At 48.6% G+C, this 22,886-nt stretch overlaps 2 protein-coding genes across 3 annotated transcripts in view; one reads left to right on the top strand and one right to left on the bottom strand.

Annotated features, from left to right (window-relative positions):
* The window catches only part of HNF1A (HNF1 homeobox A), a 29,987-nt gene extending 22,498 nt beyond the window's left edge, over positions 1 to 7,489 (top strand). Inside the window, exons 5-10 of the mRNA XM_029619566.1 lie at positions 1,252 to 1,409; positions 3,936 to 4,137; positions 4,731 to 4,922; positions 5,356 to 5,477; positions 5,850 to 5,991; positions 6,856 to 7,489. Of these exons, the coding sequence (XP_029475426.1) occupies positions 1,252 to 1,409; positions 3,936 to 4,137; positions 4,731 to 4,922; positions 5,356 to 5,477; positions 5,850 to 5,991; positions 6,856 to 7,019 (980 nt within the window). The 3' untranslated portion in view covers positions 7,020 to 7,489. The remainder of the gene's footprint in view (positions 1 to 1,251; positions 1,410 to 3,935; positions 4,138 to 4,730; positions 4,923 to 5,355; positions 5,478 to 5,849; positions 5,992 to 6,855) is intronic.
* Positions 7,490 to 8,446: 957 nt separating this feature from the next.
* C11H12orf43 (chromosome 11 C12orf43 homolog) lies at positions 8,447 to 22,843 on the bottom strand. Of its 2 annotated transcripts, none has more exons than XM_029619571.1 (6): positions 22,711 to 22,843; positions 21,756 to 21,804; positions 17,593 to 17,691; positions 9,884 to 9,957; positions 9,588 to 9,678; positions 8,447 to 9,124 (listed from the first exon to the last, which is right to left on the bottom strand). In XM_029619571.1, exons 1-6 carry the CDS (start codon positions 22,790 to 22,792, stop codon positions 8,809 to 8,811), a joined length of 711 nt encoding a protein of 236 aa, XP_029475431.1. In that variant the 5' UTR covers positions 22,793 to 22,843; the 3' UTR covers positions 8,447 to 8,808. The 2 variants fall into 2 exon arrangements, with proteins under 2 accessions (XP_029475431.1, XP_029475430.1); XM_029619570.1 differs by having other exon boundaries at positions 22,705 to 22,837.
* Between the last annotated feature and the right edge of the window lie 43 nt (positions 22,844 to 22,886).

Here is a 22,886-nt window from a genome sequence, read left to right as displayed (position 1 = left end):
GAATATTGGGGCGAATTTTAAAAGGGTTACGAGCGTATATTATGCGCGTAACCACGAAAATCCTGCTCCTGCCCCTTTGTCACGCTCCTTCGGCACATGGCGCCTCCGGTGTTGCGCTCGCGCTTTATCCCCCCCCATTGCCCTACATGACGTTGCAGGTGGGCGGAGAGAAAGTCCAGCGGGGGTACCGTGCGTGGTGGGTCTTCCCGGGCAAGTTGGAGAGCAGAAGGAACAGCAGTGCAAACCTCAGATGTCCAGAGAGGCAGTGTTAGCAAGGAGGCAAGTTGGAGCTGAAATAAAATCCCCCCCCCCATCCTTAACTAGAACTGCCATTCCTCCATCAGATCCAAATGACATTTCTAAAAGCCAGGCTTTGATTTGTTTGGGAAGGCCAAGTAATTTATTTCAAGCTGCAGTCCTGCCGTCTGCTATTCCATGCGAGGGATCAACAGCTGAATGCTCACTACCGGTTGCTTTCAACAGAGCTCACTGAAACCACCTGCTGGGGCAACCTCAAAACTGGATTTGGCACATATGGAACCAGTTTCCCAACCAAATACAATGGAATTTTTGAATAAAACAGCGCAACACAATTATTAAATTCTTAAACTGTGCTGGTAACCAATATTACATTTTTAAGATCGGCATTAGGTGATCTTTCAATAACCAAGCTCCTGGGTCTTGCAGATATTGGAGATATTGCAAATTATAAGCAGGTAAGTCTTCTTATACACGAATTACACTGTGCAAAGGCCTCTGTCTCCATTCTGTCCATGATTCATGCAAATGGATGGGCAGATGGACATAGCAAGAAGCGTGCTTGATGATGAAATGAGTCTGAAAAGGGAAGAACCATGTGGGCATATTTTCAATACTCAGTAACACACCAGGAATGACAGCCACTCTATCTGCTCCTCCAAAAGGGCACATTTATTCATCTCGAAAATAAAATCCTGAACGCCTGCAGAGGAGTCTTGCACTTTCTATGAAAGGGAAAGAGCAAGGTCTTGGGTGAGGAAACCGTTCCTTCTGCATTGCCTTCTTGCAGTATTTCCCCAGGTTCCCTTTACAGGGAAAGCATTGGGACTGTCTGGGGAGACATTCTTTAACCCCTTTCCTCCTCTTCTGGGTCTTCATTCCGCTCAGTTTTCTGGATCTGATCTGGACAGGTTGAGAAGTGCTCTGTAATTACATCTTCACTTGCATTTTGTGCCTCCTTTATGGCGTTATTTTTTTTTTTTTTTCCTGTAGAGGTGAGTTACAGGCAGGAAGATGCCAGTGAGTTGAGCTCCTCCAGTAGCAACCTCCATGGAAACAGCACTCTGGGGTCTACCCAGTCAATCCTGCATCAAATATCGCCATCCTGCCTGGAGTCCAGCCACAATCTGCTCAGCACAGATGCAAAGCTGGTGAGTAAAGGCCTGGGCTAGAGAGTACCCAGCTACCATTAATCTAGTGACACTGTTTCTGGGCAGTTGTAGCATTGCTGGTACCAGTTTTGTTACTCCAGGGCCTGCAGTAAAGCCGAGTCGTGCTCCATTGGGAGGGAGGGCAGGCAGAAGGCAGAGCTGAGTGACAGTAGTATTGGCAAGAAAGGAGGGAGGCAGCACCAGTGACATTGGGAAGGTGGGTAGGAAGCTGAGCAAAGCAGTGGCAAATCCTAGATGCCACAATGTAGTTCTAGGGGCTGTGGTGACCTGGACCCTGGGATTTAACTAGCCTTACATTTAGCCACAGTGATTCTGAAGATATGACCAAATTTAACTTTATGCAGGTCCCTTTGAAACTTGGGCACTGTTTATTGCTCTACTTACTATTCCTAAAAAAACACAGCCCCGGAAAAGACAGTCTGAAGGTAGAGATGAAACCCGCTGGAGAGAAAACAGGAACAAGGAGGAGCAAAATGGGAATCCAGGAATGTAGAGGAAGCATATGAAGACCAGCTTGCAGACAGGGCCAAAGAGTAATCGCTCTGAGTTCTTGTACCAGCAAAGCTGTGGCAGGAACAGGCAGCATACATAGTCTGGTCAGTCAGGGCTGGTCCCTGTGGAGTCAGTGGAAGTTGTTGAGGGTAGAGCTGTTCTCACTGCAAAGACTAGTAAGCAGTATTACTAGGACTCAGGATCCCACTGTGGGAAAGTTGACTGCAGAGCATGATGTAATAAGACGTGAGAGAAAATGTGTGCTGAACACCTCTACCCATGAGCTAATAAAAGAGTTAACTCCTGATGCAGTATGTTAATGATGTGCTAATGTGACAGGAGATGAAAAAAAGGCATGCTATATCCAAAGGGGCGGATTTTCAGAGCCCTGCTCGCCTAAATCCGCCCAAAACCGGGCGGATTTAGGCGAGCAGGGCCCTGCGCGCCGGTGAGCCTATTTTACATAGGCCTACCGGCGCGCGTAGAGCCCCGGGACTCGCGTAAGTCCCGGGGTTCTCCGAGGGGGGCGTGTCGGGGCGGGGCCCGGTCGTCGCGGCGTTTCGGGGGCGTGTCGGCAGCGTTTTGGGGGCGGGTACAGGGGCGTGGCTATGGCGTGGGGCGGTCCGGGGGCGTGGCCGCGCCCTCCGTACCCGCCCCCAGGTTGCGGCCCGGCGCGCAGGAGGCCCGCTGGCGCGCGGGGATTTACTTCTCCCTCCGGGAGGCGTAAATCCCGGGAGAAAGGTAAGGGGGGGGTGTAGACAGGGCCGGGCGGGTGGGTTAGATAGAGGAAGGGAGGGGAAGATGAGGGGAGGGCGTTAGAGGATTCCCTCCAAGGCCGCTCCGATTTCGGAGTGGCCTTGGAGGGAACGGGGGTAGGCAGCGCGGCTTGGCGCGCGCCGGCTATACAGAATTCATAGCCTTGCGCGCGCCGATCCAGGATTTTAGTGGATACGCGTGGCTCCGCGCGTATCTACTAAAATCCAGCGTACTTTTGCTTGCGCCTGATGCGCCAGCAAAAGTACGCCTATTCGCGTTTTTTGAAAATCTACCCCAAAATGTGCACAGAAAAAATATGCTTAGCATGCAGAAAACATGTGTTCTGTGTACAAGCTGTGGGAAGCAAGACCTCATTATGGGGCAGATTTCAAAAAAGTATGTGCGCGCGTACTTTTGTTCGTGCACCCGGCGCAAACAAGAGTACGCCGGATTTTAATAGATACGCGCGTAGCCATGTTCCGGTCCGGGGGCTGGTCCGGAGGCTGTGGCCCCACCCCCGGAAGGCCCCGATGACGCGCCGGCCACGACACCCCCCCCCCCCCCAGGAAAGCCCCGGGACTTACGCACGTGCCGGCAGCCTATGCAACATAGGCTCGGCGTGCGCAGGGCGAGCTTGGGGCAGGGTTTCGTGGGGTATGCGCGGATCTTATGCGCGTACCCCTTTGAAAATCTGCCCCTATGTGTCCAGGCACTTCTTAAGGTGTACAAGCCACAAAGATCGCAGAGATCCTCTAGACAGAATCTAATACCATCTGCTAGGGTGCTTACACGAGTGATGGCTCCTAAACCTGTCCTGGGAGATCACTAGCTAGTCTAATTCATGCATATTCATTATGGATATCTCAGTGGAATATCTTAAAGGTCACTATTTCAGAAGCGAGTGACAGTCTCAGTGCAGTGTCTCAGGGAAGACCATCTTGGTGCAGTGTTTTAGTTGAGAGTCCTGATGCATGCTCAGTGGTAGGTCAATCCCTGTTCAGTGTCTCACTAAACAGTCTCAGTACAGTGTCTTGGGTAAGTGATGGTCATGTAGTGTCTCAGGGATGAGTTACAATCTCAGTGAAGTATCTTGGGGTGAGTGACAGCCTCAGTACAGTGTTTTGGTTGAGAGAATCTTCTTGGTGTATCTTCTGAGGGGGAAGCCAGTCACTGTTCAGTGTCTCAGTATAACAATCTCCATGCAGTGTCTTAGATGACAATCTCTTGTTACTCTGATTTTTAACTGTCTGTTGGCAGGTCTCAGCTCCAGGTGGCACACTCCCCCCTGTCAGCACACTAACTGCCCTGCACAGCCTGGAGCACAGCTCACATGTACTGAGCCAGCAGACACAGAATCTCATCATGGCATCACTGCCTGGTGTCATGGCAATCGGAGCTGGCGAGACAGCCTCTCTGGCACCAAGCTTCACCAATCCTGGCACTTCTACCTTGGTGATAGGTAAGAAAGCTGTGGAATAACTGTGACAACATATAAAGCTTCGGACTCCATTTAAGCTAGAAGTGTCCCATGAGGAAACTCATGCTGCCAACGCACTGCCATGAGGAAGCTCGTGGTGCCAGTGTCCTACTGCCAGGGCACTGCTCTGAGGAAGCTCATCATGCTGGGGTCCTACTGCCAGGCCACTGCCGCAAGGAAGCTCCCACTGCTGGGGGTCCTGCTGTCAGGGCATTACCATGAGGAACCTCATAGTGCCAGGGTCCTATTGCCAGGGCACTGCCATGAGGAAGCTTACAGTGTCAAAGTCCTACTGCCAGGGCACTGCCATGAGGAAGCTTACAGTGTCAAAGTCCTACTGCCAGGGCATTGCCCTGAGGAAGCTAATACTGCAGCATTCCTACTGTGAGGAAGCTCATGGTGCCAGGTCCTACTAGCAAGACACTCCCATGAGGAAGCTCATGGTGCTAGGATCATACTGTCAAGGCACTGCTGTAAGCTCACCCTACTGGATACAAGGAGATGATAACCAGAGTCTATATTATTACTGGAAGAAGAGACCTTGTCAGATCTCTTTGTCTTGTCTTTTTTTTCAGGTCTAACATCCTCCCAAGCGCAGAGCGTCCCTGTTATAAACAGCGTGGGCAGCAACCTCACCACATTGCAGCCTGTGCAGTTCTCCCAGCAGTTCCACCCATCACATCAGCAGCCCCTCATGCACCAGGTCCAGAGTCACATGGCACAGAGCCCATTCATGGCAACCATGGCACAGCTTCAAAGTCCCCATGGTAAGCATTCAACTAACGTACCTGTTCACTGCTGCATATAACTGGGCAGCACCTGACAGTACTGGAGAGAGACTGCAGTCCCTCTTTATGCTGCCATCACAGGAAGAGAGCAGGTAGAAATGCTGGGACAGGAGATAGTCCGACAGTGCTAGAGACTGCAGTTCCTCTCTAAACCTCCAGCACAAAGACAGAGCAGGCCTAAGGGCTGGCACAGAAGACAGAATGACTATTCTATGTTTTTTTATAAGCTGCTTTGGGCAGTTATTTTGGACTGGAAAAGCAAGCTATAAACCCAAATTGAAATAGATTTAACAGTGCTGGTGTCTCAAGTCCCTCTCTATACCCTCTGTATAGTTACAGGAAAGGGACTAACAGCCCTGGAGACTGAAGCCCCTTTGTAGAGATGATTTCTGCTAATTATTCTTGTCCACAGCTTTATATAGCCACAAGTCTGAGGTTGGGCAGTATGCACCTGCAAGTCTCTTCCCACAGACTATGCTGATCACAGACACAGCCAATCTCAGCACTCTAACCAGCCTGACACCCAACAAACAGGTAAGGAGGTTGGGGGCTGGCCCAAGGACTTTTCCATCTACTCTTGACTTTCTCAGCTCTTTCCTAGGGAAGCTGGGAATTCATCATTGTGAACTTCCTTACAGCAATGCCCTGTCAGTACTAGCTGGAACTCCAGTTGTGTAAGCGCTTTCTTATGTCAAACAGTGCTGCAGCAGTGTGAGCTTCCTCACAGCAGTGCCTTGTCAATGCCACTCATAACTCTGGCAGCGTCCTGCCCGTGCCAGCTGGGACTTAAGCAGTGCTTTGGGTGGAGAGATTCCAGCTGTATGAACTCCTTTCTCTCTGCAGCTGCCCTGGTGAGGGTTGTGAATCTTACAGTGCGATATGAACATATAATAAATGTATGTGCAGGTGCTTACTTCAGAACCAGGGACGCACAATAATTCTGGAATGCATACAGTTGTGTCACAAACCCAGGCAGGACACTTACAGAACGAGGATTCAACAATACAACACCTACCAACAGGTCATCGGCTCTCCTCCAGCCCTGCCGGTAAGGAATCGGATGACTGAAAACCCCCAATGCACAAAGGTAGAGGAAAGTGCCAGGGACATACAGAGAGAGAGAGAACATGCGTAAAAATGGGTATGCTAGAGCTATGCCACTACCCATACTCTGTATGTACCTGAGGGGTGTGGGGTTGTATCAGCGCACATACTGTGTGTGCATGCACAGAAGGGAGAAGAGTGCATCAGTGCATGCATAGTATGAAGGGCAGTATCAGTGCTCATAAAGTAGGAGGGGGAGGGGGAGAATGATGGCAATATGTAAGTGCACATAGCTCTCTCTTTTCCCGTTCCATACTATATCAGTGCACACAGATTGTGCAAAGGGTGGTGGAGGGTGAGCACATGCTGGGGTGTATCACTGCATGCACATGTAACCGTATACAAAGAGTTCTCTAAAGCTGCAGGGAAGGGTGGGGTTATTCAGCAGATTCCCTCAGCAGTAACATATACATGCTGTGAAGGCAGAAGTCAGACACAGTGGATTGCCTCATTCCATTCAACAGAACAGAGGCTCTGGACCGAGAGCTCATGGGTTGAGGATGAAAGGAGACAGACACAGGAATAATCTTAGGAAATATTTCTTTACAGAGAGGGTGGTGAATGCCTCCCCTTAGAGGTGATGGAGACAAGGATGGTATCTGAATTCAAGAAAGCATGGGACAAGCCTGAGGGCTGTTTGAGGGAGTGATAGGGACTGTAAAGCTGAGATAATTAGGTGGATGGGAAGACTAGATAAGCTGTATGGTCTTTTTCTGCCGTCACATTTGGATGTTGCTATTAGCCTCTAACCTCACTGAAGACAGCATTGCATCCCCCTTGTCAGTGCCTCTCTGCTTTTGTCCCACAGTGTCCTCCAGCAGCCTGGTTCTGTACCAGTGCTCAGACTCCACCGCTGAGCAGAGCCAAAACCATCTACTCCCATCTGCTCAGAGTGTTATTGAGACTTTTAATATCCATGCGGTCACGGGCAGCTTCAATCATCATACGCTGAAGGGGGTGGAAAAGCTCTGATGTGTGCATAAGACAGAGCTTTGATGGAAGACAACCTACCACCCTCATTCGGGCGCTGAAGAGTTCTGGCAGCTTGCGACAACACAGCAAGGGCTCCCAGCTCCTTAGCCATGCCCCTGCCTCTTTGGACAGCACACCCTGATTCAAGTGGACTGAGTACTGCCAGGACAATACTGCCTCGCACTAGGTGCTGAGGCTGGCGGGCTGTTTTTCTGGTACATATGGAGAACATTTACAACATAAAAGACCCTAGAGATGGGTGACCTGTGAACCACCAGGAAGGAGGGAAAGTACTCCACAAATCCCTCATTCTGCTGCACCTCTTGGTTCTAAAACTGGTTTATAATTTAAACTCACAGTCTCTGTTATTTTTATTGTAATATCATACAATGTATAAAAGTTCTTGGTAAATTTGTTACTGCAGGAGGGACAAGAAAGGAATTAAAGATTCAGAAGATATCTCAAATCAATCCTCTGGGCTGAGCCCACTTCACCCTTATGCAAGTATCCATAGGGTTAAAAAGCTGGAGCTGCTGCAGGAGCTCAATGATAGAGCAGTGCAGAAGACTCGGGTTTGGTTCCCGGGCCAGGCTGGGGTCTTACAGATGTAGCGTTCACAGCCCCAGGAGAGGAAAGGGGAGCTAGACTCTCGGCCATTCCTCAATAATTACACCTACTGCCCAGAAACAGAGTGTGCGCACACCTGGTTCGGAAGGGAGCTGTGGTCGATGGCTCCTAGCTGAGATCATCATTGCACTGGCTGGGTTATATGGGAGATTATAAATAAGAGGAAAAAATCCTGAATAGTAGGAAATGAAGGATCATAGCATGATGGCCACTAGAAGCCCATTCCAACTGAGTTGCAAGCCCAAGGGAGCAGAAGTAAGTACTGGGCCAAGCCCCTGCCGCTTCCCCTTCTCAGAGTGAGTAAAGAAGGACCGCAGGAGGTACGTCCTGTTTTACAGGCCCACACTGGCACAGCTAGGAGCTAGGGAAGAGAATTAGCTATGGGCTTGTGAGCTCCAAGGCTGTGTTTACAATTATTCTTTTTGCAAGTTGACTTGCGCATACCTGTACTTGTTCATGACAATCGTGATATCATAGATTTGTACTATGGAGGGGTGGTGGAGGGAGTTGAAATTGATTTGAAATTGTTCTTGACCCTATTTTTAGTGCTTGACACTTGAGTATTGAGTAATGTACCTCCCTATTATTGTGGGCAATACATTTTCAATTAAAAAAAAAAGAAGGTGGTCTGAAGGAAGAAAGAGAGCCCCCGGTCAATGGGGGAAGGCGGTGGGTGCTGAGGGGCTCACTAGTGCCAGGACAAACACTAACACGTCCATCAGTTACCATGAAATAAAAAACTACTCAGCTCATCCACCACCATGCAGCTGCCCTGAACAAGAGAGAGACAGGCAACCCTGTGAAAGATCAGGACAACCATCATGAAGCAGTTTTATTACTGGCAAATGATATGTATAGTGATACAGTACAGTGTGTGATGCAGGAGGATTATATCTCAGGGCCCCAGGAGTCACCTCCTCCCTGCCTAAACCAGAAGGTGTGATGTCTACAGCCCTGCTCCTCTTGGCTCACCTACCTTATAATACGCACAGCAAGCTGAGACCACACCAGAGGAGGGAGAACTCCTTACCGGATGTAGGATTAAGGGGAAAGGCCTTGCTTCGCACTGACTGAAGGACACTCCTGCATCAGCTTATCCCCTTTTTTTCAGTCTTTACCACCCTTGGGAGCCCCATGCATGGTCCCCCAGTCCCTGGGCTCCTCATGGTCCTTTGCCCTTTTTCCTTCTTCCTCCTGTAGACGATGCAGGGTGTGACATGCTGTTCCCTTGGTAATCACTTTCACACGCATGTGTCATGCATGGTGTGGTCTTCTCCCTTTTCTCACCTGCTGCTTTCTTGACTCTTTCTTTCTTCTGTTTTATTTTCAACTTCATGTTCTTTTCGTCTGACTCCTGCCAGCCATTAACCTGGTTGGCCTGAGGGTGCATGATGGGAAGAGGACTTTGCTTTAGGATGTCAGTAACTGATACTGCAGCCTCTCTGTATCGCTGCCATTCGTCTTCACTGTCTCCTTCACTGCAGGATGAAAACAAGGGGCAAGGTATAATCTCGCACCCAAAACCAGAGCTCCCAGTGTGAGCACAGCGCAGTCAAACTGTAACCCAGGGAGAGAAAAGCACAGGGTGCAGTCCTAGCCCTATAACCCAGGTAAGCCTTTGATGTAATGCATTCTGGAGGGTTTCTTTGGTATACAGGCTGCATATGGAGTGCTGGTTGTGGCTCCATCTTTATTTTACAGTTTCATTTATTTGGGTAATGGTGCAAAAACCTGCTCCTGCTACAAGCAGCTGGAACCCATTTACTGATCCCTTCTGTGATCTATCTGGAATGTTTCATGCAATATTTACTTTTGATGTGACCCACACATGCAGACAGCATAATAAAGGAGGGTTTCAGTCATCTCCCTCCACTGCTCCTGCTTTTTTTTTGTGAACAAAAGAATTTCTAGACCCAGCAAAATCCCTAAATCCCTAGTCACCTGGAGCTAGAAGGAGCACATCTCTTAGATGAAGGAGCAATGGCTGCTTTTCCACAATCCCCTGCAACGGATGAGAAGAACAAGCGAAAGCCTGAAACAAAAACAGAAAAGCTCGAAATGAAGCTGCAAGACAGGAAATAAAATAGGCAGAGCCCCAGTGCCAGGGAACTGTGCCGAGAACAAGCAGAGAGTTCCCAGTTACTCTTCTGCTCACATCAAAAGGTCTCCTTGCAATACTCTTGCTAACTGGCCTCAGGAGCGTTTTCAGGGAGCACTGCATGGTATACTAAACTTACCATCCTCCTGGGATTGTGTGGCTGGAAATGAAGTTACTGCAGGCGTGGCCTCAACCTGTGACATAGAAATGCATCTGAAATACAAACAAGAACATTTCTAACTGCTGCTAGGAGGAGCTCACAGAGATTTACAATTTCATATGGCATAGATACAATAAAACTTTACAATACGTTATAAAGACTTGGACCAGAAATAGTGTATACATTTAAAAACATAAAATATCTACTCCACCCTAATCTCCTCTGCCCCCTTATATCTCCCATATGAACTACATATGACTCTCGTTAGTAAAAAGCCTGTCAAAACAACTAGGTTTTTACCACCTCCTGATAACGTACTTCAAGCCACACTGCCCTCGAAAGGTTATTCCACAAACTGGGGCCTATACTGGAAAACGCTCTCAATCTCTTCTCATGTAGGTGAGCCTCATGACTGGGTAGGGCAATGATAAATTCTTCAGAAGAAGGCTGCAAATGGTGACCAGGTCCATAAGTTAACAGTTTATCAACAAAATATTCTGGTATCAGTCCACGTCATAAGCACTGGAGAAATTACTTAACTGATAATTTTGTTTTCCTTAGGGCAGACAGATGGACTCAAGACCAATGGGTTTATGCGCCCCTGCCAGCAGAGGGAGACAGAGTCAGGTTTCAAGGCTGACATCACAGTAGATACACCCCTGCAGTGACCTCAGCCCTTCAGTATTCTCTTCAAAAGCCACTGTGGACATGCTACCAAAAAACGTGATTAAAAATAGATAACGGTAACTGTACTCAACCAAACAAACACTAAACCCCAGTAAGATTATAGATGCTCTGATCTGGGAGCTGGATGACAGTTTACCAGTAATCTCTTGGAATCTATATCCACTCCATGGGCAAATCCTTAGCACCATTCTTGGGCAGCCGTGGGCGGGATTCTGAGTCCATCTGTCTACACTAAGGAAAACAATATTATCAGGTAAGTAATTTCTTCATTTTCTAGCATGTAGCCAGATGGACTCAGGACCAATTGGATGTACAAAATGGTCGGTGGGGGAAGCTGCCCGCAGTCCAGTCAACACTGCCCTTGCAAAGGCTTCGCCCTCCCGGGCCTGAACGTTCAGGCGATAGAACCTGGAGAAGGTGTCCACGTCGCTGTTCGGCAGATGTCGACTGGAGACAACAGTCTCATTTCCGCCCATGAGACTGCCTGAGCCCTAGTGGAAAGAGCTTTTAACCTGAAGGGGTAATGGCTTGCCTACCTCCACATAGGCTTCTGTGACCACCTCCTTAGTCCAGCGAGCTATGGTAGCCCACGAAGCTAGTTCGCCCAGCTTCCTTCCACCATGAAGGACAAACAGGCGGACCATCTTTCAGACCGGTTCTGAAACTTACAGATACTGCAGCAAAAGCCTACTGATGCTCAAATGGCGGAGGAGGCGGTATTCTTCCGTATCCTTGTGCTTATCTAGGGATGGCAAAGAAATGGGCTGATTCAAATGAAACTCTAGACTACCTAGGGCAAGAAGGATGGAATGGTACGAGGCTGAAACGCTCCTGGATTCCTCCGGAGGAACGGTTCCCAACATGACAATGCCTGTAGTTTAAAGATGTGAAGTGCCGAGCATATAGCCACCAGGAACACCATTTTCAGGATTAATAAACGCAAGTAAAGGTTGCGCAGTGGCAAAAAGGAGGGCCCTGCCAAAAACTCCAATACTAGATTAAGATTCCACAAGGGAACTGGCCACCATAGGGCTGGCTGGAGGTGCTTCACCCCTTTCAGATAATGAGCCTTGTCTGGATGAGCCGACAGGCGGGTTCCGTTCACCTTGCCCCTGAAACAGGAGAGAGCCGTTACCTGGATCTTCAAAGAGTTAAGGGTCAAACCTTTATTCACGCCGTCCGGCAAAAATTCCAGAAGTAGTGCGATTTTGACCATCCGAGGGGAAACAACGTTCCTCACACCAGGCCACAAAAATACTCTTCAGACCCGCACATACAGTAGGGACATAGAGAACTTCCACGCGCAGAGTAAGATGCAATTACTGCCACTGAATATCTTCGCTTCATCAGGCGAGCCCTTTCAAGAGCCAGACCGTAAGACAGAATTGAGTTGGATCCTCATGAAGGACCAGACCCTGCTGTAGCAGGCCCCTGTGTGGTGGGAGGCATAGGGGGGTCTCCACCAGGAGTGTCTGCAGGTCCACATACCATGGTCGCTTGGGCCATTCTGGAGCTACTAGTAGGACTAATCCCCTGTGGTGCTCAATTCTGCAAATGATCCTGCCCAAGAGCAGCCATGAGGGAAGGCATATAGCCGCTCCTCTTCCGGCCAGGTTTGAATGAGAGCATCGATACCCAGGGTCAACTGATCTCTTCTGCAACTGAAGAAATCGGGGAACCTTCACATTGTGAGATGCTACCAGCAGGTCGATGGATGGGAGACTCCAGCGATCTACTACCAGCTGAAAGGCTTTGGCTGACAACACCCACTCTCCTGGATCCAGACTCTCCCTGCTTAGAAAGTCTGCTCTAATGTTGTCTTTTTCTGCGATGTGGGAGGTTGAGGTCATCTGTAGATGTATTTCCGTCCATTCCATAAGGAGATCTATCTCCTATGACACTTGCTGGCTTTTAGTTCCACCCTTGCAGTTGATGTAGGCTACCGTTGTTGCATTGTCTGACATTACGTGGACCACTTGACCCTGGAGTATGTGGCTGAATTGTAGGCATGCCAATCTGACTTTCCGGGCTTCCAGGTGGTTTATGTTCCAGAGGGCCTCTTCCTTGGTCCAATGCGGCTGGGCCGTTAGTTCCTGACAGCGAGCTCGCCAGCCCCGGAGGCTTGCGTCTGTTGTGAGGACCAGCCAGTTTGGAAGGGACAGGGGTACACACTTGCCCAGATGAGCTTCTTGCAGCTACCACTGGAGCAGAGAGCATACTTCCATTGGTAAGTGGAGGCAAATCGAATAGTCTTGAGACAGAGGGTTCCAACGTGACAGCAGGGAGCGTTGAAGTGGTTGCATGTGTGCTCTCGCCCACGGCACTACTTCCAGGGTTGCTTCCATCAAACCGAGAACTTGAAGATAGCTCCACACCGTCAGGCATATCATGTTCATCAACAGACACTTGGGATATCAACTTCCTTATCCATGTGGTCAGAAGGAATAAATTGCCCTACTTGGTGTCGATCCGGACTCCCAGATATTCCAAGGACTGGGAGGGTTTGATACTGCTTTTGTCCAGGTTTACGACCCAACTGAGTTCCTGAAGCAAGGAGGTCACCCGGAGAATCTCTTCCATGGACTTTACCCAGATCAAGTATGGGTGCACCAGGATTCCCTCTTTTCTCAATGTTGCCGCTATGACCACCATAATCTTGGAAAATGTTCTGGGGGCGGTGGCCAGGCCAAAGGGCAGTGCCCATAACTGATAATGTTGACACAGTACCATAATGCAAAGGAAATGTTTATGTTCTTGCTGGATTGGAATATGTCGGTTGGCCTCGAATAGGTTCATGGAGGATAAGAACTCTCCTGGCTGTACGGCCATTATCACAGAGCATAGCGTTTCCATGTGAAAATGATTCACTTGTAGATGTCGGTTGACGGTCTTGAGGTCCAGGATGGGGCGAAAGGAACCTTCCTTCTATGATACAATGAAATAGATGGAATAATGCCCAGTATTTTCCTGGAGCGCAGGTACTGGGATTATAGCCCTCATCCTGAAAAGCCTTAATAGGGTAGTCTCCACTGCCTGCTTCTTGTGCTGGGAGTGACAAGGAGACATCATGAATATGTCCCAAGGAGTGCTGCGAAATTCCAGCGCATATCCTTCTCATTTGACCTCCAGTACCCATGTATCCGAAGTGATCTCGACCCACCGTGGGTAGAAGAGGGACAGTCGACCCCCTATCTCCTCGTTCCATGGGTGGGTCAGCAAAACTTCATTGGGGGGTTCAGGACGAACCTGAACCCGAGTCTGACCCTCTCTTGGGCTGCCAACTCTAAAAGGATTGAGACCTCCCAGACCTCTGAAACTTTAAGTTTCTCTAGGGGCGAAAGTGTTAGGAACCCCTGGAACCACCCCTCATGGGCGAGGGGTACTGGAGATTCGCCCCACTTACTAGCCAGCTTTTCCAATTCACTTCCGAAGAGGAATGATCCTTCAAAGGGCATTTGCCTTGAAGGTTGCGTCTGCTGACCAATTCCATAGCCATAGCTGTCTTCTGGCCATCACCACTGAGGCCAATCCTCTGGCCAAGGTATGGACTAGGTCCAAGCCCGCATCAGCTATAAAGGTAGGGTTCCATAATCGATCTGGAATTCGCCCCCAAGTCATCCACCTCCCGAGAGAGGAAGCAGGCATAAACAAGCTACCAGGGCAAAACAAGAAACAATCTGTAAGGTCATTGCTATTGCGTCAAAGGCCTGTTTAAGGATGGACTTCATCCGCCTGTCGTGCACATCCATAAGGCCGCTCCTCCCTCCACTGGGATAGTTGTTTGCTTAGAGACAGCTCAGACCAGCGCATCCACTTTAGGGAGACGCAATCATTCTCTCGCTGCTGGATCCAGTAGGTATAGAGCATCTAACGCTTGTCCACCTTTAAAACTTGCTTCTGGGGCATCCCATTCCAGGTCAATCAACTTCTGGATGGCTTCCAATACTGGAAAGAAGCAAGAGGCTTTCCGTAGGGAAATCAGAATGGGATTCTTCTTTGGTTGCATCATAGAGTCTGCCCCAGGAACTCCCAGCATCTTCAGGGTCTGGGAAACCAGGGCTGGCAATTTATCTCTATGGAAAAACCGTGACCTGGTCAGGGGGGATTTCCCCATCTTCCAAGGAATTTGGATCCTCTTCTTTGTCCGTGCTGTCCGGGTCCCTGCCAGGGATACCCTTGGTGAGTATAAGCATGCCTGAAGGTCTGCCGATAGGACTGGGAGAGGGAGGGGTAACCTCAGCCGGACAGGGGCAAGTGAGGTAGCAGACTGCGCCTGTACAAAGGCTTGAAGGCCTTGAAAGAATTCCACCCAAGAGGAGGCGGCTGGGTCCAGGCCTATCCCAGGAGGTACTGGAATAGGTGCTGCTAAATTTCCCTCTCCCATGGATGACCCAGTCCGGTGGTTACTCAGATCCGGGGTACTTCCGGTTAAGGCTGTGGTTGACCCATCCTCTGAATGGGAAGAGCCAGGCTTAGCAAAGTCCGGGAAGGCCAACTCTCCCTGGGCTTTCTCATAGTGCTGACATAAGCAAGAATCCAGTTCAGACTGTGCAGCCCTAATATGACAAGCAGCACAGAGAGAAAGGTGCTTATGTTTCTTTGCTGCAGGAGCCATTGGCGACAGTAACTGCGCGTTCAGACGGCTCGCGCTTAAAATTTTAGGGCACACAGATTTCGGGAGCCTATGTGGGCCGCAGCAAGGCACACACACGGCCCGTGTGTCCAGCTTTACTTTTATTCTGCGCCTAGTAAGTTGTGTGCGTATGTACGTGTGAGACATTATGTGCACAGCTCGTGCGCAGAGCCAAAACGCACTGCATGTACTGAAGCTCTATGGTGGGCAATTCAGACACAAAAATGCTCGCAAGATGGCACTGCCTCGGCCTACCTCGCGATGTGCCGACCAAGCCTAAAGCGGGGCCTAGCCCACCAGGGGGCCGTTCAACCCACTCAGAAGCCCACTTCCCAACGGGATCAGGAATGACATTGGTACGGTGCGCAGAGCAAGGAGTCCAGAAGAAGTCTTACCGAAACCCCTCCAATGTCTCTGAATTGTGAGGAAATCCTCTTCTTTTTTATTTATATAAACTTTCCTGGGCTCAGTGCTTACTGGCTTAGTACAGAGATGGTCTCCAGCTGCGGGGGAAGAGGGCTTTGGCCGTCACTACTGCACTCGGCTTCCTGCACCCGCTGCCTTTCAGCTACTTCAGCAGCAACGTCCATGCTGGGAGCAGTCTACTGGACCAAGGCACACCTCTGAGGGATCTCGAAATCACCTCAGGAATTCTCAACTGAGGGAGGGACTTTAGGTATCACTGCAGGAGAGCGGGGCTCAATCTTCTCTCCAATTTTAAAAGAAAATTAGGTCTTACCTCTGATAATTTTCGTTCCTGTAGTACCAAGGATCAGTCCAGACTCCTGGGTTATGCCTCCGCACCAGCAGATGGAGACAGAGCAAAACTTGTCAGGCTCTGCCATAAATACCAGGGTGCCACCCACAACCTGCCAGTATTACGTAATGTCAAAGCAGAATAATCCCCAGCTGCAAACTAACTATATACATGAAGTTCAACCGGGAAACCCTCGGGTCACTACCTCCAACAAGGAACCTGACCCTAAAACAGAAAACAGACCGGTATAAAAATCTTCCAGGCCCAAAAGGAAAAAACTTGAGCAAAAGGTAGGAATAGCGGACTCTCCGACTAAAGCAGAAGTGGGCGGGACTCTGGACTGATCCTTGGTACTACAGGAACGAAAATTATCAGAGGTAAGACCTAATTTTCTTTTCCCTGTACGTACCGGATCAGTCCAGACTCCTGGGATGTACCAGAGCTCCTACTACTTGGGATGGGATCCAGAGAGGCCTGCTCGTAACACACCTGCTCCGAAAATTCCCTTCCTGGAGGCCCGAACATCCAGCCGATAATGATGTGCAAACGTATGCAACGACTTCCAAGTCGCCGCTCTGCAGGTTTCCTGCAGAGAAATCTGATGACATTCCGCCCAGGAGGCCACCTGTGCACGCGTAGAATGCGCCTTCCGATCCAAGGGCAAGGGCCGACCAGCCAAAAGGCATGTGGAGTTAATGGCCTCCTTCAACCAACGCGAAATGGAGACCTTAGACCCCATATTACCCTTTTTGGGATCCTTCCAGAGGCCGAAGAGATGATCCGAAACCCGGAACTCATTATTAACCTCTAGATAGCGCAGAAGAGCCCTACGCACATCCAGTTGTACCAAGTCCTTGGAAGAAGGATCTGCCCTGTCGAGCTGCACAAATGCTGGGAGCTCCACCGACTGGTTCAAATGAAAAGACTAACTAAAGACCCTTTTCTCCTAATTCTCTTTTTTTTTTAAATAGACTCAGGCTGTGGGAGATGCACCCAAACCATCTGCTGGAGACAGAGTAATACTGGCAGGCTGTGGGTGGCACCCTGGTATTTATTGCAGAACCTGACAAGTTTTGCTCTGTCTCCATCTGCTGGTGCGGAGGCATAACCCAGGAGTCTGGACTGATCCGGTACGTACAGGGAAAGTAGAATTTCTTCTTCCAAAAGGTACAGCGATCCCCATAGGGAAAGCATGTCCACATCTGCTGGAGATGGAGGAATACTGAAGGTCTGTATGACATCAGCTTTGAAACCTGACTCCGTCTCCATCTGCTGGCAGGGGAGCATAAACCCATTGGTCCTGAGTCCATCTGGCTACATTCTAGGAAATTTATATTGACAGGAAAACTCTATCAGTAGCCAAAGTATATGCATTAACAGGGGCGGGTTGCTGCAAAACAAGCTACAGGATAGAATGGATGCTACTGAGCAACGAAGAAGTGGAGAAAAAGACAGAATGCAAAGCACAAGCAACAAAAGGAAACAGGTAGGCAGAGTGGAGCCAGCATAAGTGAAGTGGTGGGGGATGTACACAGCTTGGCAAGGGAGCAGGTGATACAGACAGCACAGAGAGAGGGGCAACCAGCATGACTGCGCAACAATAGGTAGTACCTGTCTATCATGGCTTCCAGCTTCTTTGCAACATACTCTCGAAATGCTGGGGTGGTCTGTAACTCGCTTCCATTGCTCTCACGGTCTTCTGCCTTAAGTCTGTGAGGGTAAATAAGATTAAAAGTAACAGTTTCACCAAGGAAAAGGGCACAGCTTTAGAGTCCTACTTTGGGAAGTCAGAGGTTCCCCATGCATGCTTTGTGAACAAAACAGTGCATGTTTTTCTGCTCTCCAGCCAGGTCTGTGCACTCTCTGCACACTGCATTCGGACATGATCTCACCTTAATACATTCTTTACCTCATTTATACAAAGTATACAAGAAAGGAATGCATTTTAGCATCTGGTTTGTACTTACCTGAAACACAAGAATACAGGCTAAAATGGAGAAATACCTTAAAATGGCACTAGCAGGCTGGAAAGAGGCAGGTGGACTAGAAGGAGCTAAATGAAGAGCACTATATCTCCAAATAGCTGAAAATGTAAGGGCTAAAAGAGTAGCATTCAGAAAGTAGAAAGGATGTCAGAAAGAACTCTGTAACACTATTCACCTTGCCAAGACTCGTAAGATGCTAATGAGGCTTTCATTGGGCCCATGGCCCTATTTACTTAGGCTGCTTACTGACAGGTCGATCCAGTAAAGTGTGCTCCGTCGGAGCGCACTGTCACCCTGCTCTGGACGCGTGTTTTCCCTTACCCCTTATTCAGTAAGGGGAGGAAAACACGCGGCCCACCCGCAGCACCTAATAGCGCCCTCAACATGCAAATGCATGTTGATGGCCCTATTAGGTATTCCCGAGCGATCCAGTAAGTAAAATGTGCAGCCAAGCCGCACATTTTACTCTAAGAAATTAGCGCCGCCCAAAGGTCGGCGCTAATTTCTTCCGGCGCCAGGGAAGTGCACAGAAAAGCAGTAAAAACTGCTTTTCTGTGCACCCTCCGACTTAATATCATAGCGATATTAAGTCGGAGGTCCCCAAAAGTAAAAAAAAGTAAAAAAAAAAAAATTTTGAATTCGGCCCGCGGCTGTCGGGCCGAAAACCGGACGCTCAATTTTGCCGGCGTCCGGTTTCCGAGCCCGTGGCTGTCAGCGGGCTCGAGAACCGACGCCGGCAAAATTGAGCGTCGGCTGTCAAACCCGCTGACAGCCGCCGCTCCAGGCCAAAAGGAGGCGCTAGGGACGCGCTAGTGTCCCTAGCGCCTCCTTTTCCTCGTTTGCACCGCGTCGCCTAATTTAAATACTGGATCGCTCGCACCGGCGAGGGGCCGGTGCGCGCGCCGGGAGAGCGGGCGTTAGTCCGCTCTCCCACGGACTTTACTGGATCGGGCTGTGAATATGGTTTTCTGGATGAGTTTGACTGTTGGGTTCTTGCTATGCATTAGACTCCTAGAGCACATATTTTGGTGAAAGGTTGTTTGACAGAGGGTTTTGCGATTTCTAGCAAGACACAGCAGGGATGTCCCTTGCCCTCTCTTCTTTTTGCCATAGCAGTTGAGTCCCTGGCTGAAGCAGTACAGATGTGGGCTGAGATCAGTGGCATTAAGATGGATGGGTGCAGCATAAAATTTCGATATATGCTGATGAAGTCTTGGATCTTTTTATCGCTGCTGGTGCTATTGAAGGAGGAATTTGGTAAGTTTTCTGGGTACCAACTTAACTTGCTAAATCCAACATTCTTCCTTTGGTCCCTGGCATCAGAAGTCCCAGAAGCCTAGCTAGATTTAAATTGGCTCCAGGGGGCTTTACGTACATGGGATTTCGTGTCTACTAACTTTAGAGCCCTTCTCAAGCTTAATTACTCTCCTATGAAAACAACCATATGAAAGGATTTGAAAGATTTTGATCAAGATGCTTATCCTCCCGAAACATTTGCACCTATTCCAGCATGTTCCATGTTCTGTTTGATAGCACATATTTATTTCTTTAAATGGTTATTTGGGGAGTTTTATTTGGAAGGGTAGAGTGGCTCAGATTAACTGGACCTACGCTGCTGCTAATGGGCTGCCAAGTTGGTGTGTGTGCGGGAATGTTTTCAACCTTGCTCGTCTTGTTTTTGGACTCGGCTCGAGAGAGCATAAACAGAGGGCACTGAGCTCTTGGTTTCTCACTACGTATACTCCTTCTCCCAGATTTAGGAAGTCCCGTTATTGCCCACTTTAGACAAGTCTGGAGAAATATTTGTAAGTATCCAGGGTCTCAGATGTGGATTTTTTGCTCATTACTCCTCTAGCTAAGAATCCTGGGCTCTCTTATTGCTCCTTTTATCCATATGTGTGTGACTGGCAAATGAATGAATGGAGGTACTTTTGGCACTTCTGGAAAGGATGTAATATTGCTACATTTAAAGATTTAGTGAACAACTACAATATAGATAAAAATACATACTCATGTTTTGTGCCCTTCATGCTTCGTACCCACTGGAAAGATTTCATAGCATCCCTAAACTGCCTGGCAGAGCTGTTTCTCATAATTATACACATCAGTTTGCCAATAGAATAATAGCCTTGATGAGGAGTTGGAAGGAAGATTCACAAACCTCCTTAGAGGAATCGGGCTGGGCTGAGATTTGGCAGGCAGCCCATTCTGTATCTACGTGCTCTAGGAGAGTAGAGCTGATGGTTAAACTCCTCTATTATTCCTATAGGTGCTCCACTCTCCTTGCATCCTTTTCCCGATCGGCCTTCCACCTTTGTTGGAGGGGATGTGGTCAGTAGGGCACTTATTTCCATGTCTGGTGGGCTTGTTTATCAGTATTCTCTTTTTTGGGGGAGAAGTGGAGACTGAGATGAATACTTATGGTTGTGATCTTTTGCTTGCCCCATTGTTGGGACTACCAGGCCTATGGAAAGAAGTTACAATAATGTTGTTGATGCTGGGAAAACCTTCATAAATGCAGTGTTTGCTGGCCGCTAGATAAACTATTGCTTTATTTTGGATGGGGTCCCCCTGTGTGTCACAGTGGTTGATATTGCAATTATTCAAAAGCTTACTTATTAACTTTGGGGGAAACTGGAGAAATGTGATAGTATAGGGGATAGTTCTGGGGCCAATGGAATCACCTGGGTGATCTCGCTGGAGGTTTAGTTTTTGTTGGCTCTATTTTTCTTTTCTATATTGCACCACATTACTTTTGATGGTTATTTTCTGTATGGGCTTCTGGCCTTTTCGATGCTTTTTTTTGTTATGTATTTGCTTGTTAACAAATGCGGTAACCTGCATGGAGCAGCAGTTACTACCCTTAACGGAGGGCATGGAGGTAACCTGCACAGAGCAGCAGTTACTACACTAAGCAACATGCTGGGCGGACTGGATGGGCCATTTGGGTCTTTACCTGCCCTCATTAACCTTGCTACTATGTACCTAGGGGTTATGAAATGAAGCTCCAGAGAGTAGACTCAGGAACATCAGGAAAATTATTTTTTCATGGAGAGAGGTGCATGCCTGGAATGCCCTTCTAGAAGTGGTGGAGACAAAAACGGTAACAGAATTAAAAAATACACTGGGATAAACAGATGATTCCTGAAAAGAGGATAACCTTGTCAGTTTAGCCCATAACAGCTGTATGACTACTCTGTGCCTCCCAGAAGGTACTAGGTGACATGTATGGAACGGCGATTACAACCCTAAACAGCAAGCATTGGGATAACTGATACAAACTGGCAGTTACAACCCTAAATAGCAGCGGTATAACAGTATTGGGCTTCCATGAAGTCTTGGGTGACCTGCATGGACAGACCATGATTAAAATCTCAAGCTTCGGTGAATATGGGGAGGCTGGATCTGACCTTGGTGGCTATAGGGTTTATTGCAAAACTTGATAGTAAGACAGAGAAGGGGCACAGGTGTTTGCTTCTTACAAAATCATTGCATAAGACAAATTGGGAGATGGCAAGGCTTAGGAGCAGAGGTAGTGGAGGCCATCTCTGTGGCACATTGTGACATGCATGGGACAAATGTAGAGAATAGTGATTGAGAGAACAGGTAACAGACATGGGGAAGGGGAAGTGGGAGGTGGGGTTCAGTTGCATAAGCGATTTTATATGTGTATGTACCCAAACTGGATAAATCTCAATTGGGCAAACTGGATGTGCCATTTTATCCTTTATCTGCTCTCATTTACTGAAGCTTGAATAAAGTGGTGGGTGCACTGTGCTGTGTACTCACCTGAGACTTGGATATGTCACTGCTAATGACAGCTCTTTCCTAATTCCATCTGAGAAAAACAATGGGCAACAAAGTAAATTGAAAGAAACTGTAAACAAAAGTCTTCCTCGTCTTTTGCAGTCCAGTTTGCTGCTTGTTGATAGAGTTTTTTAGGAAAAACAATAAAGCAAGCCTTACTATTCTCAGGATACGGCTGGCATCATTAATTTCAAGCACTATTTACACCTCCCCTGAGTTCATCCCTAAGCCCCTACCCAGACACTATTTACATCTTCCAAGTGCTCACCCCAGGCACTATTTACATATTCCAAGTGCTCACCCCCCAGGCACCCACCCAGAAACTATTTACAATTCCCATGTTCTCACCAAGCATTATATACACTTCCCCTGTGCTCACCCCAAGCCCTCTTGACACTATTTACAATTTCCCATGCTTACCTCCGAGCCCCCCAGAAACTATTAACACTTCCCCAGTACTCACCCTAAACATTATATACATATCACAATGCTCATCTCGACACTATTTACACCTCCCCGTGCTCACCCCCAAGTCACCCTGACACTATGTAACCTCCCCTGTGCTCACCCTAAGCCTCCCATACACTATTTTCAGCTCCCCTGTGCTCACACCACTATTTACACCTCCTCCATGCTCACTCCATGTCACCCACAACACGTTACACTTCCCCCGTGCTTACCCCCAAGCACCCCCCCCCCCCAATACCATTTACACTTCTCCCGTGCTTACCCCCAAATACTATTTACATTTCCCCCGTGCTTACCCCCAAGCACCCCCCCCCATACTATTTACTCTTCCCCCGTGTTTACCATCAAGCACTCCCCCAGATACTATTGACAATTCCCTCATGTTCACCCCTATGCCCATACCCAGCACTTATTTCTACTACCGTTTCACGCCCTGGTCATTCCCCAGCACGCTCTTTCTTACTCGAACCTCTTTGGGACCCCGTCGGCTCCCATACCGCCTCCCGGAACTGCTCCAAATCTTCACTACTATCAGAATCCGATTCTGCCATGAGTATAACTAGAGAGAGACAAAGACGGGGCAGCGCGTCTCTGTCTTTGGATCAGCGAGAGATCCGCAGTGGGGCAGAGCGTTTTTCTCGCTCT

This window comes from Rhinatrema bivittatum, chromosome 11 (assembly GCF_901001135.1).
Source record: "Rhinatrema bivittatum chromosome 11, aRhiBiv1.1, whole genome shotgun sequence".
In the NCBI taxonomy this organism is placed as follows: domain Eukaryota; kingdom Metazoa; phylum Chordata; class Amphibia; order Gymnophiona; family Rhinatrematidae; genus Rhinatrema; species Rhinatrema bivittatum.
Note: the sequence above shows the minus strand (reverse complement) of the source record. Positions and strands in the feature narration are given on the sequence as shown.

What these genes read in the sequence shown, in the direction of transcription:
- C11H12orf43 (XM_029619570.1), bottom strand. Translation starts at nt 22,792, where the DNA reads ATGGCAGAATCGGATTCTGATAGTAGTGAAGATTTGGAGCAGTTCCGG. An exon ending in GGGGTCCCAAAGAGGTTCGA is followed by an intron (nt 21,805 to 22,704) that starts GTAAGAAAGAGC and finishes TGTTTTTCTCAG; the next exon opens with ATGGAATTAGGAAAGAGCTG. An exon ending in GTGACATATCCAAGTCTCAG is followed by an intron (nt 17,692 to 21,755) that starts GTGAGTACACAG and finishes TTACCCTCACAG; the next exon opens with ACTTAAGGCAGAAGACCGTG.